Here is a 15289-nt window from a genome sequence, read left to right on the forward strand (position 1 = left end):
ACAAGCTGTCTTAAGATTAGTTTAAAAACAATTATGGTGTCATGAAAAATGTTTTTGCTAATCATGCTAGACATTTCACTTTTACAAATCAGTATTTGTGAATAAAAGATTGTTGAATATTTCTTTCGACTTAACATGTCAAACCTTCCTTTCCCCCTTAGGATCCAAATGATCTAATAAATGTAGTTGTCATAAAGACATGTGAAATGGAATGTTTAGTTGAATCAACTAAATCAAACACACTTAACACAAATTTGTTTTTGGTAATCACTTAAGTTCACAAATGTAACTGATTGGTTGAATAAAAGAATCTGAACAATTTAATATTATAAATCTAAAAGTAATGATACACATCTTCACTAATATTTCTTTTGGAAGAATGTCCTAAAATATTAAGCCATAATAAGGTCTTACTATTTCTTTTTTCTTTTTGTTAAGAAGATGAATTAATTTGAAAAAACTTTTTACTGTTTTATAATAAATATTTTAATTTATAATAATTTAATTTGATATAAATTTGTTAATATTATATGATATAAACCCAAAATAAGAATGATTCAATTGTTATTTGGGTTTGAAATTGGGTAGTTTTTATTAAATTAGACACAAATTTTAAATAATGTTATACGACACTCCAACTAACACAATTTTAACCATTTAAGATTTTTTTATAAACAAATTAATGTCGTCTTTATTTATTCTTAATTAATTTACAAATTTGTAAAAACAAAAAAGCAATTCTCTATTTTTTTTCTTCTAATTATTCTCACATATTTAAATATATATTTTTTTAAGACATTCAAACTTTATTCAGCACTTTTAATTATGTATATCTTGAAAAAATATTCAATTTTAAATACATATACCGTACACAAAATTATGTCGTTATATAGTTTTCGACAAACTAAAATGCATAAATCTAAAAAACAATACTCAATTTAAAAATTTACGTCTAAAACCTCTCTAAATATATCTCATTTAAAAACATGACAAACCATTTTTTTACATGTGAGTGATAATTCGAACATATGATTCGAACCCATGTAATGAATAGGAATAACAAGACATACATACATAGGAGAAATTGTTTTCATATAGGCCCAATGCGCATATAAAACATGAGCGCCGCTCTCTCAGTTCCCATTTCCGTTCATGGCCGTCAGCTCCAATTAGGAATTTGATTCCCCATTAGGTTTCTCTCTTCTGTAAATTCCTTGTTCCAAACTCCAATCTACCCAACTCTCCTCTTCCTCCGCCCATTTCAGAGCAGAGATGGCCGGAGGCAGCAATCATCAGCCCAAGGGACAATCTGATAAGCCACCGTCTTCTTCTTCATCATCTCATCGTAAGTCCCGTGGTGAATCCAGCAAGTATAATCCTTCATCCTCAAAGCAAACCCAAGATTCCAGACCTCACAAACCCTCTTCAAACCCTAGAGAGAAGGAACTAGCCCCTTCTATCCTCGGCCCATCTCCTGCACAAGCCCATACAAAGGCGCCGATGGAACATGAAAGAATTCGCTCTCACCATCCTGGAGCATTAATTCCCTTCCCACCAGAAGCACCGGCCCCACCTCCGATGCCGGCGTATGGATTCCACATGCTGGAGAGGAGGTCCATCTTTCTCGCTGATGGTAGTGTTAGATCGTACTTGGCTCTTCCGCCGGATTATAGGGACTTTGATCCACCTCGCTCCTTGCCGTTCTTACATCAGGGGAAAGAAATGCTTCCTCCTGGTATGGGTATGGATAAGCGTTTCCTTCCATTGGGACCCATGAGTCCAGAATTTGGACGTCATGGCGATTCTTCTTTGATGCGTGAAAGGAACCAGGATTACTGGAACTCACTTGGGCTTGATGGCCGGATGAGCGGGGCACCAATGCCGATGGAGAATATGTTGAAGAGAAGGTACGGTGATGAGAGAGAATCGAAGGATGGGCATGATCTATTTGCGAGGCAAAGACAGCAGCTTCTACAGTATGGGAATGCAGGTGCAGGTGCAGGTAGAGATGGATACCCCCCTCCGCCTATTGGTGGAAGGGCTGATTTTATGGCGGGAACTAGCAATAATCCTTATCAGAGAGAGCTTCCAGATTTTGGTGTAGGTGGTGAACTGAGGGCTTCCAAATACATGAGAGTTAGTACTGGAAGTAGTGAAACCGTGGGTCTTAGGCATAATGACGTTGATCAGGAAGCCCTGAAAAAGGCCTTTTTGCATTTCTTGAAGTCGATTAACGAGAATGCTGGCTTAAAGAAGAATTACTTGGAAAACGGAAAGCAGGGTCCTATTCAATGTGTTGTCTGTGGCAGGTTTGACATATTAGACCTATATACTCTTTTCTTTATGTTCAGAACGGATTTCATTTTGTTGATAAATAAAAATATGTTGATGCCAATCTTTGGATGTGTTACACTTGTGAATCACGTGTGCTGGTGAGTGTGCAGGAGTCACCTGAAAGGCCAATTATCATCTTATGATTGATGATAAAAGTTCATATTAGCTTCATTTATATTATTACTCCTTAGATTGCCTTTTTTTCTTTCAATTTTCCTATCAAAGGTATTCTAGGCTTTTAGTGTCAACTACAATGGATAGTAGTTTGAAACTAGGATCATCTGGTTTCTTAATATTTAACCTCATCACAATTTTCAATTGAAGTCTAAATTGTTAAGAGGTTTTGTAGTCAGGGCTAATATTCATGGATTTCCATGATGAATATGTAACGAATTTGTATTTAGAATATTTACAATATTTAGAAGAGAGAATTAGGGATGAGAAGGCCAAGACTTCTAACTTTTTTTTATCTTACAAATCATATAATGAATAGTGCATTAGTTCTACTACTATTTATAAACTTCGGCTATTTGTACTACTTTACTACTTCTTGTACAACACTTCTTGATTTGTACTCTAGAAGATACATCGGGGATTAATTTTCCTTCAAATGTCCCTTCTTGGGGTGCCTCCTAACCCTAATGTAGACAATTTCTATTTTTTTCTTGCCCTCCTTTTTCATCTTGCCAAGAATAAAGTCTCGGCATATGAGCAACACATACAAAATAATGATTATGTTTCCGAAGGGAGCAATGGCAAGAGGACGGTTTATTAGTAGATAATTATTAATTAGTTGGTTAGGATAATTATGCTAGTATTTTAATTTATCATATATATTAGTGTTTCATTCCGTTAGGATTATGTTTTAGTTATATAAATATGGTATTGATGACAATATGTTTTGGTTAATATAAATAAATATTATCCAAGTCTTTCCATTTCACAATTCAAATCTACAAACCCAATTTAGGATTCTTAACATTGGCATTAGAGCTGCATCTTTGTGTCTGTGCCTTTTCTATCTATCTACCTATCTCATTTCAGTTCTGGTTTTTATTCATTTGGTTAGAAAGAAAAAAAATAAACTTCTCTCATGGTCAACCAAAGCCCCATGTTGTAGTCAATACCATCAACCTACAGGTCTTTATCTTGTTGTTGAAGCAGATCCTTCATTATATATTCAATCACTCCCTTGCCATTAACATACATTAAAGGACCACAAAATCTTCAGTTGTCAAGCAGTTGAATGACATTTTGGTTTGGTAGGTTATAATGTCAGATCGGTTGGATTTTAGGATTTATTCTTTGAATATTAGAGAAAGTATGGACAAATAAGAAAAATATCACAAATAAAATTATTGATAATGTTTTTTTCTTTCTAAAAAATGAGTCTCTCCTATTTCATTGTGGTTATAATCTTCACCTAATCAACCAAGCCCTGAATAAAAGTAGTGACTATGTAGAACTATGGGTGTAAGCAATTAGGATAGAGTAGAAGTGAAAAAAATCATCTTCCAAAATCTTCAACTGTTGCGGTTGAGGGCGGTTTGTTTTGACCGGTTATAAAGAGAGTTTGATTTAGCTGATTATTTTTGTTTGAGCCATTCAAACCGTCACCCCTACTTCGAAACTATGGGTGTATCTTTATTGAAGTTATTCCCTAAAAATGTATTATTAGTTGGTTAGGACTTAGGATAATTATATTAGTCTTGTAAGTTATCTTCCTTATTAGTATTTGATTCCCATTAAGATTAGGTTTTAGTACTATAAATAGGGTCATAGTCTTTTGATGACGATATGCTTTGGTTAATATGAAGAAATGTTATCCAAGTCTCTTCTCTAGTTTCCTAAGGCTTTCCTGTTCTCAATTCAATGCTACAAACCCAAATAGAGTGATTCTTTGCTGGGATGAAAATGAAGACACATGTTTCTCTGGTATGACTAATTTAATAGCAATCAGGGTGCTATTGATCTATGTGATATTTCAAGATGTGTGATCCAGCCCAGTGATCATGCTTTGCTTATATTGTTGAATTTGCCACTTCTTTACTTTCCTTAAGGTAAATGGACTTGGACAATCTTTTAGATAGTCAGCAACATCTGTTTAACCTTGGATGTTAGAATGGTTCAATATTGGGTTTGTTTGTAAACACCATTTGGTCAGATTTTTCATCCAGATGTGGATCCTTATAGGATCACATTTAGAAATTAACGACAATTACCAGATCCAGACCCAGAATCACAAACCAAATTGTTTTCAATGGGCAATTAATTATATCCCTTGATGAATGGATTGTAGATTCCAATTCCTACATATACTTTCTTAGTTCCTTATCCAATTTCAATAGTGATATTGGGTTTCCTGATCAACTGAAGTTTAGAAGATATTGCCATGTGATCACAATTGTGCTTCTATGTATCAATACAAGTCCTGGTTCCTATAATGGTCTGCTACTATCCACTGAGTCATATTGGCCAGTTTTCACTATCAATTCACTAGCATATTGTCCTGCCGCCAAAGAAATCAGATGATTATGCAAACTGCTCAGGCCAGTCTGGGAAATGATATGGTAGATATGGTTTACCTTCTCATTTTCCATGACATCATCATGTCTCATTCTTGATTTTTCATGTCACATACAATAGATCTTATTATCAGCTATTAACCGGGACATCTTTTTGTGAAACTTTCACTTAGCTTCCAGAAGCTTTAAAATTGTTAATCACTAACACTGCTAAAATAGCACTCAATGATATAGGCATAACATTCGTTGTAGCAGTTGTTTAAAGTAATATCTATAAAAATGCCATCTAACAACACTAAAAATATTGAACTATGAATTCACACTGTTATATCATTAGTCACTTTTCTTTTCTTTTCTTTCATCCCTAGTTGTAGCTAATAACTCCTTCAAGGCAGAGATAATATTTAATATACTAATTCCTTTTATTTTATGTTTTGGCGATATGCATGTCTTCTGACACATGTTTATCTCTAGGTCTTATTATATGATAAGTATCATGTAATAATTGTTTTTTCTTTCCAAACCATACTGGAGCCATACTGGTTTGGGACAAAGAATTCTGAATATTCAATATATTTACATAAAATTACAGGTCTTCTAAAGATTTTCAGGATGTGCATAATCTTGTAATGCATGCATACAATTCAGACAAGCCAGATTTGCTAATTGATCACTTGGGTTTACACAAAGCTATTTGTGTTCTGATGGGATGGGGCTATTCTAAAGTTCCAGATAACTTCAAATTGTACCAGTTAATTTCTGCTGAGGATGCTGCTGCAAACCAGGATGATATGATTCTATGGCCACCAGTCGTAATTATTATGAATACAAGTACTGGAAAGAGTAAAGATGGACGCTCTGAAGGTCTGGGAAACAGAGCAATGGACATGAAAATTAGAGGTATACATTTTACAAAAAAAAAATTAAAAAATGAGAGGCATACTATGTCCCTATATACAACACGTCTTTCATGCTCTTTTAACGAGACCTATCCACCACCTAAACTGAAAGTTTAGGAAATTGTTATTTTCTATCTGCTGTGAGGCAATTGGTGGATTTCTTTTCAAAGAACCCTATTTATGACTTTTGCGTCCAAATTGAGTTATCAAGTGAGCTGAATTGTGTCCAAATAGGTGAATTGTCCCTATTTACAATTCGCCCTATGCTGCTTCATAAATAATAACCAAGTGCAAGTATGCCCAGCTCCACAATGGGTTTTCCTGTGTCTTCAATTCTGTTTTTCTTTTCTTTTTTTCCAGGTGAATTCTTCTGTTTAAGAATTCTCCTAGAGTATTCCCCTTTAAACCAAAATAGAAAGAAAGAAGAGAAAAGGAAACTACTATATCTTGCCAAGTGAATACTTGATACACTATTAGTACTTGGTCAAGATCTTGACTATTTATGCTGATTAGAAACCTTGCATTTTAGGATTATGATTTTGACATGATTTAATCACAACTATATCTGCACCCTATTGATCAGGCAGCCTGAATAATAAGAGGGTGTTATTCTAAGGTTATATTTTCTTTTTAGAGGGTTGAGATTATTTAGCGAATACAAATAGTCCCTCTCTGGTGATCCTTGCAAAGATAGTTCCATGTTTCTTTTTTTTTAAATTGTACAAATAAATTGTAAAAGATTAAAGCAAGACAAATAAGAGAGAATCTTCCAAATAGATCATCAAATTGGTGATCTCAAAAGAAGCCTAACAAAAAAAAAAAAATTATTGTAGAAAATCATCACAAGGTACTTTCTTGAATATCTGTAAATCAAAGCTTCCTTGTTAAGAACCACATGAACAAGTTTGAGAAATAAATTTCCCAATAAAATCCCCTCTTACCCGACACACATTGCAAAATGAAATTCTACCCTCTTCCCCAACTCGAACATAATGCGGAATTTTTAGAAGAATAATCCTTCCCCTGAAAAGAAATTGATTACTCCATCTATGCAGCCTCCACCACCAAGATATATAACCGATAAAATTGAAATTTCAACCCCACGCCTCCACGAATTGGTTATCCCTTTCAAACCATGAACCTTCCAAATTGGAACTATTATGTATTATGTAATAATATAAATGTAATTATGTACCCGACCTGTTTTACGGAATGGATTCCCTATTTCTAAAGAGTACATAAATATTTCTTTATATCTACTATATAAGTATGGGAAATGTGTTTGTAGACCATATTGAGGGCAATTTAGTTGAGCAAATTATTGTTCGATGTGAAGGATTTGTTATCTATAACATGTCTTTGCTAACACGACAATAGCTATGATATTTTGATTTTGAACTGATGGCCATGCATTTTTTATTGTTTCTCTATCCTCCCTTGCCTAATATAATGAGTTTAAACGAATATGGTGAGTTTCTACAATATCTTGTCAAAATAGGGAAAATCTGCTTCCAGTAATACTATTAGCTGTATTGTATAGGTTTGTTCCAAAAGGTTGGTTTGTAATCTTTTCTATGTTAATCTTGATCTAATTCTAGTCAGGTATTGTAAGCTCTGATGGTTTGTAATATTCTCAATGTTAATCTTGATCTAATACTAGTCAGGTATTGTAAGTTGTGATGCCACTGTTACACTACTAGTACGTTACACATGTGACATCCCTACTCTAAACTCCCAATATATTTTAGTCCTGAAATCTTGGATGTTGTCTTTAACAATTTCATTATTATGTTAAAACTTTAAATTATAATTTCAGATCTCGGATTTGGTACTGGAAAATCAAGAACCTTGTATGGAAAAGATGGTCATATGGGTGTAACCCTAATTAAGTTTCCTAGTGACAAATCTGGTCTGACAGAAGCTATAAGATTATCAGAGCATTTCGAGAGAGAAAATCATGGGAGGAGAGGTTGGACAAGAGTGCAGTCATCCATATCAAACCGGGATGATGAAACCAAAAATCCTAACCTTGTGAAGTTGGATGTGAAGACGGGTGAGAGGGGCAGAGTCCTTTATGGGTTTGTTGGAACTGTTTTTGATCTGGAGAAGCTTGATTTTGAGACAAGGAAAAAGGTTGGAATTGAAAGCAAAAAAGAGTACTTGTCCTCAAGTAATAGGGGGAGAGCTTAAAATATATCTCAGGTATTAACTATTACTTCATCCTCGTGAAATGCAGAATTTAATTTTCTTTATCTTTTGTTTTATTTAACTTATAAATGGTATTTGGGTTTCAGATTTAAAGATATGGATAGACAGACAAGATAGACAGACAAACAGACAAATAGTGTTGAGACTGGGGAAATGGAGCTCCTTTGGAATGTCCTACATTTGATTATTATATAAGGAGTTTTCTTTTTGGGTTTCTTATAAACTTATTTGGTTTTAGTACTTATCCATCCTATACTCTTTTTTTTTTCCTTTGATAAGGCAAGGGCCTTCAAGAGATAGAATTGATCATATTTGCCTATGGGGAGCCCTTGACAGTGTTTGACTAGTATTACTTAATCGTGATGTTTTCAAATAGAGTTTGGGGATTACCATTTGCTAATTTTATTTTTCTTTTGTGTAAGCTGATTATCATTTTGTTTAAGGCTAATATGATTTGGATATGGAGAGGAAATTGAGTAAGTGATCTCACAAATCGCTATGACAAATCTAAAACAATGGACGAATTCTTATCTTTTTCATTTCCTTTAAAACAAAAATTTTCCATACAAAATTAAAATCAGGATGATCTTTGATAACATAGTGAGTATCCTTACTCAAACGGTTCAACCTACCTTCTTTCATTTCATTGCGATTATGGTTTTCTTTTCATTTAATTATGACTATGGTTATTACCAGCAACCCAATTTTGCTGAGATATTATGCTTAAGTTGTAATTGAGAACATCTTTATTTATGGGTGTGTTTATGAGATAGATAGATAATAAACTATGGAAAAATCGTACTTATTTGGTTCAGTACATGAAGGATGCTTAATTATATTGTTTTGATGAAATGAAATGGGAGTTAAAGGTAATTGTATGAGAATCTGGAAGTTTAAACAAGTTGAATTGGTTGAAAAGTTCTGGAATTTGGAGATAACTGGTCTTGGGAACTAAATGATGTACTTTATAGTTTATAATGGTCCAGTAACATAAGTGTGGGCAGAATTGTTCAAAGAAGATTAGAAAATAAGGCCAAAAATTGACAAATAAAATTCTTTTGAACTTGAAAAACTAAGCTGTTAAAAATTGGCCTTTTTTCCCTATTGTGAGCAGCATGGAGATGTTCCCTATCTTGTGTCAAGTTTCAGCATCATAGTCCAAGTTGAAAATCAGGAATCAACGATTTCCATCAATCTTGTCTGCATCACAACTTAAGCTTTATGAGTAGGCCAGTCACATCGAGCCTCGGGTCTTTAAGACTACCTCTAGGTTGGTTCCGTTTTTTTATAAAAATATAGGGGAGTGTTATATATTCATAAGATTTAAGTTAACATAAATAATGGTTGGAGATGATTTGAGCCATTTTTAGAAGGTTCATTAAGCAGAATGAAGAGAAACCAAATTTCATTCAGAACCAAGAACATAAAAGTGATTGATATAAGGCTAAAAAAATGCTTAACTTGATTTGAAAACAATTGGGAGAAATGAAGAGACTGAAAAGATAGATCAAGAATTCAATTATTAAAATCTTGATGACCCAACTTAGACCTTTCAGTTTATACAATTTTGCAACTGCTAAAAGCACAAAATTGATAATGTTTTACAAAGATTTGTATTTTGATAAACACCTATGTCGGCCTTTCTTTGATTCTTTTAAGAAAAAGTTCAACTTTTCGTTGATTAAAAACAAGAAGGACAAAGATAATTCACAAACTACATTAAAGGAAAATGGAAAACAGTACGGAAGTTAAATTCCTAAAAGATCAAAGTAATCAAATCAAGGGAGCTCTTAATGAGAACAAAATTCTCTGAAGAAGTTTTACAGGCTATTGAAGAAGTGCGGAGTGGATAAGGCTTGGCCTTTCCATCAGACTAATTATTATTTTACTTCTTCTCCTTGTCTATTTTTGTTTTGCCTTTCTGCCAAGATTCCTGCATGTTGTGAGTCTTAACAATTGTTGATTATAGGAATGTGAGGTTGAGCTCTCTAATATTTCATTTTCTTAACTAAGAAATGTGGAGTATATTATGTGTGCGAGCTATGACCAGTAATTCCACCTTGAATGCAATCTGTCCGATTTTTCTATAACCTGAAATGGCCCAAAATACTTCTTTATTGGCTTGTAGTCATGTTCTTTCCTAGGCTAGTTGCAGGAAAAACATGAGAAGTTTGATGGTTTGCTCCTTGGCTCATAAGCTACGATCGATTTCTTCGACTTTGGAATCTCCGTCCAAATAGGGGTATGGAAAGTTAGTGTGCATATACAATTCATACTTATTGACGTCCATGAAGTTCTTGGAATTGGGAGAGGTTGTAACAATCCTTTCATTTTTCTGATCTCATACTTATTTTGTTGAAAAATTTGACAGATCCTAATGTATTTTCTGACTGTATTAATCATTTTAGGCCAATAATATACTTGTTTCAGTTTATGGTAAGTTATCGTTACCCTTGAATGTCCTCCGAACTGGTTGAGGTGTGCATGGTTTGTATCAATTCCTGGCGTAAGTTGCTACTGGATCCAATATCCCATCTTCCCTTTTCTTGTTCTTGTTCTTGTTGTAGTTTTTCTTCATGAAATGTATATCATGTTACACTAGACTTGTCAACTTTAAGTCTAACAATAATTTGTTTAATGTCAATATCAATTTCCCATGATATTGAAATCAGAAGAGATCTGACTAATCATCAAACAACTTCCTTCAAATTTTGTGACAATACATTGACAACAACAATTTCCTTCCCTTTTGTGTATTGTACTTCATATGTATGTCCTGTCAATTTATACAACCATTTTTCTTGACTAGGTTCACTCTAAAGGTTATTTAATGGGTTGTGATCTATTTTGATGAAGAAGGACCTCTATTGTAAGTATGCCTTCCATTTTTGTAAGGGCCAGTTAGTCATTAATTCTATTTTTGTGTAATATGCACTTACTCCTCTTGATAGATGTCACCCAAATATTCTATTTGCTGCCCCCACAAATGAACACTTCCCTTTATTGAGGTATAATTCATGACTTCTCAATATGTTTTTTTAGAAAAAAAATGTGGTCACAAAGGATTAAGCATATAGTTCGCAAACACACTTAACTAATTAACCAAATGCAGAACTTGTCTCATGAAAGGCTCAAACCAAGGACCTCTCAAGGAGGCTGAGGATATGTTGAACAATGATTTAAGGTGTTTAAAGAGCTCTCCCCATGTCATGCTATAAATTAGAATGTGAAAAACAAATAATAATAAGAATTTCATCCATTAAGGTTTAAACACCTTGTTCATCAAACATTAAAATGTTGATAGAAACATTAGTTAAACCAAAAGATATTTTTTTATTTCTTCAAAATGCAGGTTTGTGAAACCCTAACATTTTTAAAAGTGTCCATTCATGCCGATATTTTGAGGTTCCACATGGGTTCCTTTTTGGTTGTGTATCTCGGTCTTAGTCCTCTCAAGAACGGTTTTTTGTAGCAGCCTACTATGATGTTCATATTCTGCCTAGGGGCGTGACAATGCATATAAGATAAATTGTTGCCTAACTTTTGTGGGTCCATCGGATTCCTTGTTATCTCATCTTGTTAAGTGGAGCCCTCTATAAAATAGTGAACTGAATTTTAATAATCCATGTTAAATGGATGAGATTTTCTCTTGTTGGTTCATCAAGAAGAGACATTGACTTGCCGGTAGCACGTGGAAAGGGATGTATGAGCTCTAAAAGTGTGAATTGAGAGTGATTTTCTTAAAATAGTACGTTGAAGTTGGGATTTTCTTAACAAATATATTAAAATGATAATTACACAACATATATTTTGTGAGTTTAAGTCTTAATTGTCAGAAAATTGAAAGTTGTAGACCTTTATTGTTTTTTATACAATTAGGGTTTATTTAATTATTAATGGGCTTGAGCCTCTATGTATAAGTAATTTAGGGTTTCTAAACTAATTACTCATTTATAATGATTGTTTATAAAGGTTAATAAAGAACACTTGATAATAGTAAAACTTTTTCCTCTTCAACAAATCTTATTGTCTTTCCATATTCTTCAACATTTTCTTTCTTCGTAATCGTTCTTCAAAGATCCAATAGTCAAAAGCCAACATTTGATATCAGAGCTAGATTGAAGAACATGTCGTCGACAAGATCAACCAGAGATGCGGCGACAATGAAGAATGGAAGAGAAGGGAACGTGACGCTCTCCTATCCGTTACTCACGAAGAGTAACTACTCAGTGTGGGCATTGAAGATGCGGGTAAACTTACAAACACAAGGAGTTTGGGAAGCCGTGATGCTCGAAGATGTCGACTAATGGATGGATAGAATGCCTCTCGCTGCCATCTATCAAGCACTCCCTGAGGACGTCCTTCTCATGGTGGCTGAGAAGGATTCTGTCAAGCTAGCATGGGAAATGTTAAAGACAATGCATGTAGGTGTGGAGAGAGTCAAGGCAAAAGTGCAAACCTTGAAGGCACAATTTAAGGCGATTCGCATGAAGAATGGGGAATCGGTGAATGATTTCGCCATGAAATCGACATCCATCGTGACTAGTATTTGCTCACTGGGAGAGAAGGTGGAGGATATCTTCGTCGTCAAGAAGTTCCTTAGAGCTTACCACAAACATACATGAAGATCGTTACAATGATCGAGAAATTTGGTGATCTCAAGAATATGATTGTCGAGGAGATCGTCGGTCGTCTCAAAGTCCACGAGGAGAGACTTCGCGGCTACGGAGACCAAGAGGAGGAGCACCTATTGCTCACGCATGATGAATGTATGTCACGAATGAAGAAAAACGGAGAATTCGATTTTTCTTCTAGATTGTCGAGTCGCAGCGGCAACGGTGGAGATAACCGAGGTTGTGGAAAAGGGCAATGTCAAGGGCAAAGTTATGTAGAAAGCTCACCTCAACAAGAAGATATCAAGCCCCACAAAGACAAGAGCATAGTGAAGTGTTAGCCTGTCAAAAGTATGGGCACTACGCGTCTAAGTTCCCTAACAATAGGTTTAACGATGATGCAAACCTCACTAGCTTCTATGACGAGGAGTCATCATTAATGTTTGCTAAGGTAGTGACGAAAGCTTTGCCCAAAGACGATGATACAAACCTCACTAGCTTCTATGACGAGCAGCCAATATTAATATTTGTTGAGGGAGACGAGAAGACAAACCTTGAAGAGTTCATGCAAGAACCGTCCAAGGAGGAACCAGAGGTGGTGTTGTTCAATGAAGAGAAAGTCATGGAGAAACTCCTCGTAAGTGGCGATGAGTGTAATCACACCGATGTGTGGTACTTTGACAATGGAGCAAGCAACAATATGACAGACCATCGATAGAAGGTTAATGAGCTCGACGAGAAAATTACTGGAAATGTGAAGTTCGAACACGGAAGTAGGGCGCACAAGTTTCCTAATCCATCTTGCGGGAAAATCTATGTGAGTAGAGATGCCATATTCGAGGAAGGGAAGAAGTGAGAGTGGTTCAACAACAACAACAAGCTCGTAAAAAAATCCGTGGAGTTCAGAATCCTACGAGATGTCTATGCAAAGGCACCACTGGTAGAGATGGATCTTGATGAATTATTGTTGCTCACCACCGACGAGCCAACAACATATCATGAGGCAATAGTTGAAGAGTCGTGGAATGAGGCCATGAACAAAGAACTCGAGTCTATCAGGAAGAACAAGACATGGGAGCTTACCAACTTACCACCCGGTCATAAGACCATCATATTAAAGTGGGTTTTCAAGTTGAAAAGAGACAACGAAGGCAACATCCTCAAGCACAAAGCGAGATTGGTAGCAAAAGGCTATGTGCAGAAGCAATGCGTTCACTTTGAGGAGACATTTGCACCGGTGGCGAAACTTGACATATTCAGGCTAATTCTTGCCATCGTAGCTCACCGTGGATGGGAGATTCACCACTTGGATATCAAATCAGCATTTCTCAATGGTGACATCGAAGAAGAAGTCTATGTCGCTCAACCTGAAGGCTTCATCTTCAAGAATAAAGAGCACAATGTGTACAAGTTATACAAGGATCTCTATGTACTATGTCAAGCACAAAGGACGTGGAACACTTGCCTCAACAAGAGAATGACGAGTCTCGGTTTCGTGAAGTGTTTTCAAGAGTAGGCTGTGTACACGAGAAACCATGGAGAAGAAGTACTCATTGTTGACATATACGCCGCCGACTTGATTGTGACAGGATCAAGCATCAAGGGTGTTGAGGAGTTCAAAAAATAGATGATGAAGGAGTTCGAGATGAGTGATCTCGGGCTACTCTTGTACTATCTTGGTATCGAGGTGGACCGGCAGAAAGATAACATCAAGGTGAAGCAGAAAGCTTATATGAAGAAGGTATTGAAACAGTTTGTAATAGAGGATTGTAACTCGAGCAAGTATCCTATGGAAGCAAAGTTGCAACTCAGAAGGGATGTGGAAGGAAGCTTAGTGGATTCGAAGGAGTATAGGCGTATCATTGGGTGTCTCAGGTACTTGACACACACTTGACCCGATATCTCTTATGCAGTTGGCATAGTGAATCGATATGTGGAGAAGCCTACCACTCTACACCAACAGGCAGTAAAACACATTTTTCGTTACGTGAAGGGAATGACAAATTATGGGATTCAGTTAACAAAAGGACAAGAAATTGAAGAACTCATTGGTTTTACTAACAATGACCTAGCCGGTGACACAGATGACAAAAAAAGTACTAGAGTGATGGTGTTTTATCTCAACGGGAATCTGATCACTTGACAATCTCAGAAGCAGCGAACTGTTGTTTTATCTTCATGTGAGGCGGAGTTTATGGCAGCTACTACAGCTTCGTGTCAAGGACTTTTGTTGAGAAATTTATTAAGCGAGGTGCTCGGATGCGAGCCAAGGCCGATAACCCTTTACGTCGACAACAAGTCCGCAATAACATTAATGAAGAACCTGGTGGTTCATGGACACAACAAACACATCCACACTCGGTTCCACTTCATTCGTGAATGCGTCGAGAACCGACAAATCATTGTGGAGTTCATAAGCACTAGAGAGCAGCGTGCAGACATTCTCACTAAGGCACTAGCAAGAGTCAAATTTGTAGAGATGCGAGAGTTGCTCGGCGTGAAGAATCTCGAACCAAATCAAGCTTACAGGGGAGATTGTGAGTTTAAGCATTGAAAGTTGAAAGCTGTAGGCCTTTATTGTCTTTTATACAATTATAGTTTATTTAATTAATAATGGACTTGGGCCTGTATGTATAAGTAATTTAAGGTTTCTAGGCTAATTACTCTTTTATAATGGTTGTTTGTAAAGATTAATACAGAACACTTGATA

The 15289-nt window shown here is 35.6% G+C and overlaps 1 protein-coding gene across 1 annotated transcript; it reads left to right on the forward strand.

Moving 5' to 3' along the window:
- The first annotated feature begins 1117 nt into the window (after nt 1-1117).
- LOC124933994 lies at nt 1118-8383 on the forward strand. The gene is made up of 4 exons (XM_047474449.1): nt 1118-2309; nt 5452-5759; nt 7575-7960; nt 8053-8383. The coding sequence occupies exons 1-3, from the start codon at nt 1273-1275 to the stop codon at nt 7946-7948; spliced, it is 1719 nt and encodes a 572-aa protein (XP_047330405.1). The 5' UTR covers nt 1118-1272; the 3' UTR covers nt 7949-7960; nt 8053-8383.
- Nucleotides 8384-15289: the final 6906 nt, after the last annotated feature.

The sequence above is a fragment of the Impatiens glandulifera genome, chromosome 4, assembly GCF_907164915.1.
Source record: "Impatiens glandulifera chromosome 4, dImpGla2.1, whole genome shotgun sequence".
NCBI lineage: Eukaryota > Viridiplantae > Streptophyta > Magnoliopsida > Ericales > Balsaminaceae > Impatiens > Impatiens glandulifera.

What these genes read in the sequence shown, in the direction of transcription:
- LOC124933994 (XM_047474449.1), top strand. Translation starts at nt 1,273, where the DNA reads ATGGCCGGAGGCAGCAATCATCAGCCCAAGGGACAATCTGATAAGCCA. An exon ending in CAATGTGTTGTCTGTGGCAG is followed by an intron (nt 2,310 to 5,451) that starts GTTTGACATATT and finishes ATAAAATTACAG; the next exon opens with GTCTTCTAAAGATTTTCAGG. An exon ending in AATGGACATGAAAATTAGAG is followed by an intron (nt 5,760 to 7,574) that starts GTATACATTTTA and finishes TTATAATTTCAG; the next exon opens with ATCTCGGATTTGGTACTGGA.